Genomic DNA, 1,205 nt, shown 5'->3' on the forward strand with positions numbered 1-1,205 from the left:
ATATATATATATATATATATATATATATATATGTTAATATATTATTTAATTGTAATTAATTAGTAATATAGTTTACAATATTAATATATAAAACAAATAAAAATATTTTATTTTTTATTATAAGCATCTTTATCTCTGATGCTGCTGGGGGTGGTGATGGTGGTGATGCTGAAGGGGGGTCGGGGGGAGGGGGAGATGCTGCTGCTGCTGCTGCTTCTGCTGCTGCTGCTGTATTTGCTGCTGCTGCTGTATTTGTTGCTGCTGCATCTGCTGCTGCTGCATCTGCTGCTGCTGCATCTGCTGCTGCAGTTGAATGTGTGGATGGGTTGTTGTATGTGTATCTCCTTCTTCTCCTTCATGTGCTGTTGCTCCTGCTGCTGCTGCTGTTGCTGCTGCTGCTGCTGCTGCTGCAGCTGAGGCGTTGCAGGTAGAGGGTGAGGTAGCAGTTGGTTTGTGTGTTGGTGATGTTTCTATGTTTGCTGCTGCACCTGAAGCCTCGGCCAACGAGCTGCTGCTGCTGGAAGTAGTGGAGACTATGCGGACTGTTCTTAACGCAATCTGCGCGTGAGAACACTCCTGCTGCTGCTGCTGCTGCTGCTGCTGCTGCTGGTGCTGCTGTTGCTGCTGCTGGTGTTGGTGTTGCTGCTGCTGGTGCTGCTGCTGATGATGATGTTGCTGGTGTTGCTGATGATAATGATGTTGCTGCTGCTGGTGCTGCTGCTGATGATGATGTTGCTGCTGCTGGTGCTGCTGCTGTTGCTGCTGTTGCTGCTGCTGTTGCTGCTGATGGTGATGCTACTGGTAGTAATTGTGCTGCTGATGGTGCTGCTGCTGCTGCTGCTGTTGCTGCTGCTGCTGCTGGTGTTAATGATGAACTGGGAGCTGTGAGGGTGCTGCAGCAGCAGCAGCTGCTGCTATTGCACGCGGGTCTGTTGCTGCTGCTGCAGTTGCTTCTTAGCCAGGGCCTTCCATTCTCATAGAGCGATTGCTGCTGCTGCTGCTGTTGCTGCTGCTGCTGCTGCTGCTGCTGCTGTTGCTGCTGCTGCTGCAGCGGGAATATAAGCCGGCAGAGCGTGCTCGATAACATGGATTCTGTTTTGTTGGCTTTGGATGAGATGGCTAATCAAGGGTGGGGTTTGTTTGTTTTTTTTTTTTTTTGTTTTTTATTTTTTTATTTCTTTTTCTTTTCCTTTTTCTCTCTTCTT

The 1,205-nt window shown here is 48.0% G+C and overlaps 1 protein-coding gene across 1 annotated transcript; it reads right to left on the reverse strand.

Moving 5' to 3' along the window:
- Positions 1-129: 129 nt before the first annotated feature.
- EMH_0038380 (uncharacterized protein) lies at positions 130-1,087 on the reverse strand (the record flags this gene model as incomplete). The annotated part of the gene is made up of 2 exons (XM_013495286.1): positions 130-413; positions 544-1,087. The coding sequence occupies 2 exons, from the start codon at positions 1,085-1,087 to the stop codon at positions 130-132; spliced, it is 828 nt and encodes a 275-aa protein (XP_013350740.1).
- Positions 1,088-1,205: the final 118 nt, after the last annotated feature.

Source organism: Eimeria mitis, genomic scaffold (assembly GCF_000499745.2).
Source record: "Eimeria mitis Houghton genomic scaffold, Emh_scaff1504, whole genome shotgun sequence".
NCBI classification, from domain to species: Eukaryota; Apicomplexa; class Conoidasida; order Eucoccidiorida; family Eimeriidae; genus Eimeria; species Eimeria mitis.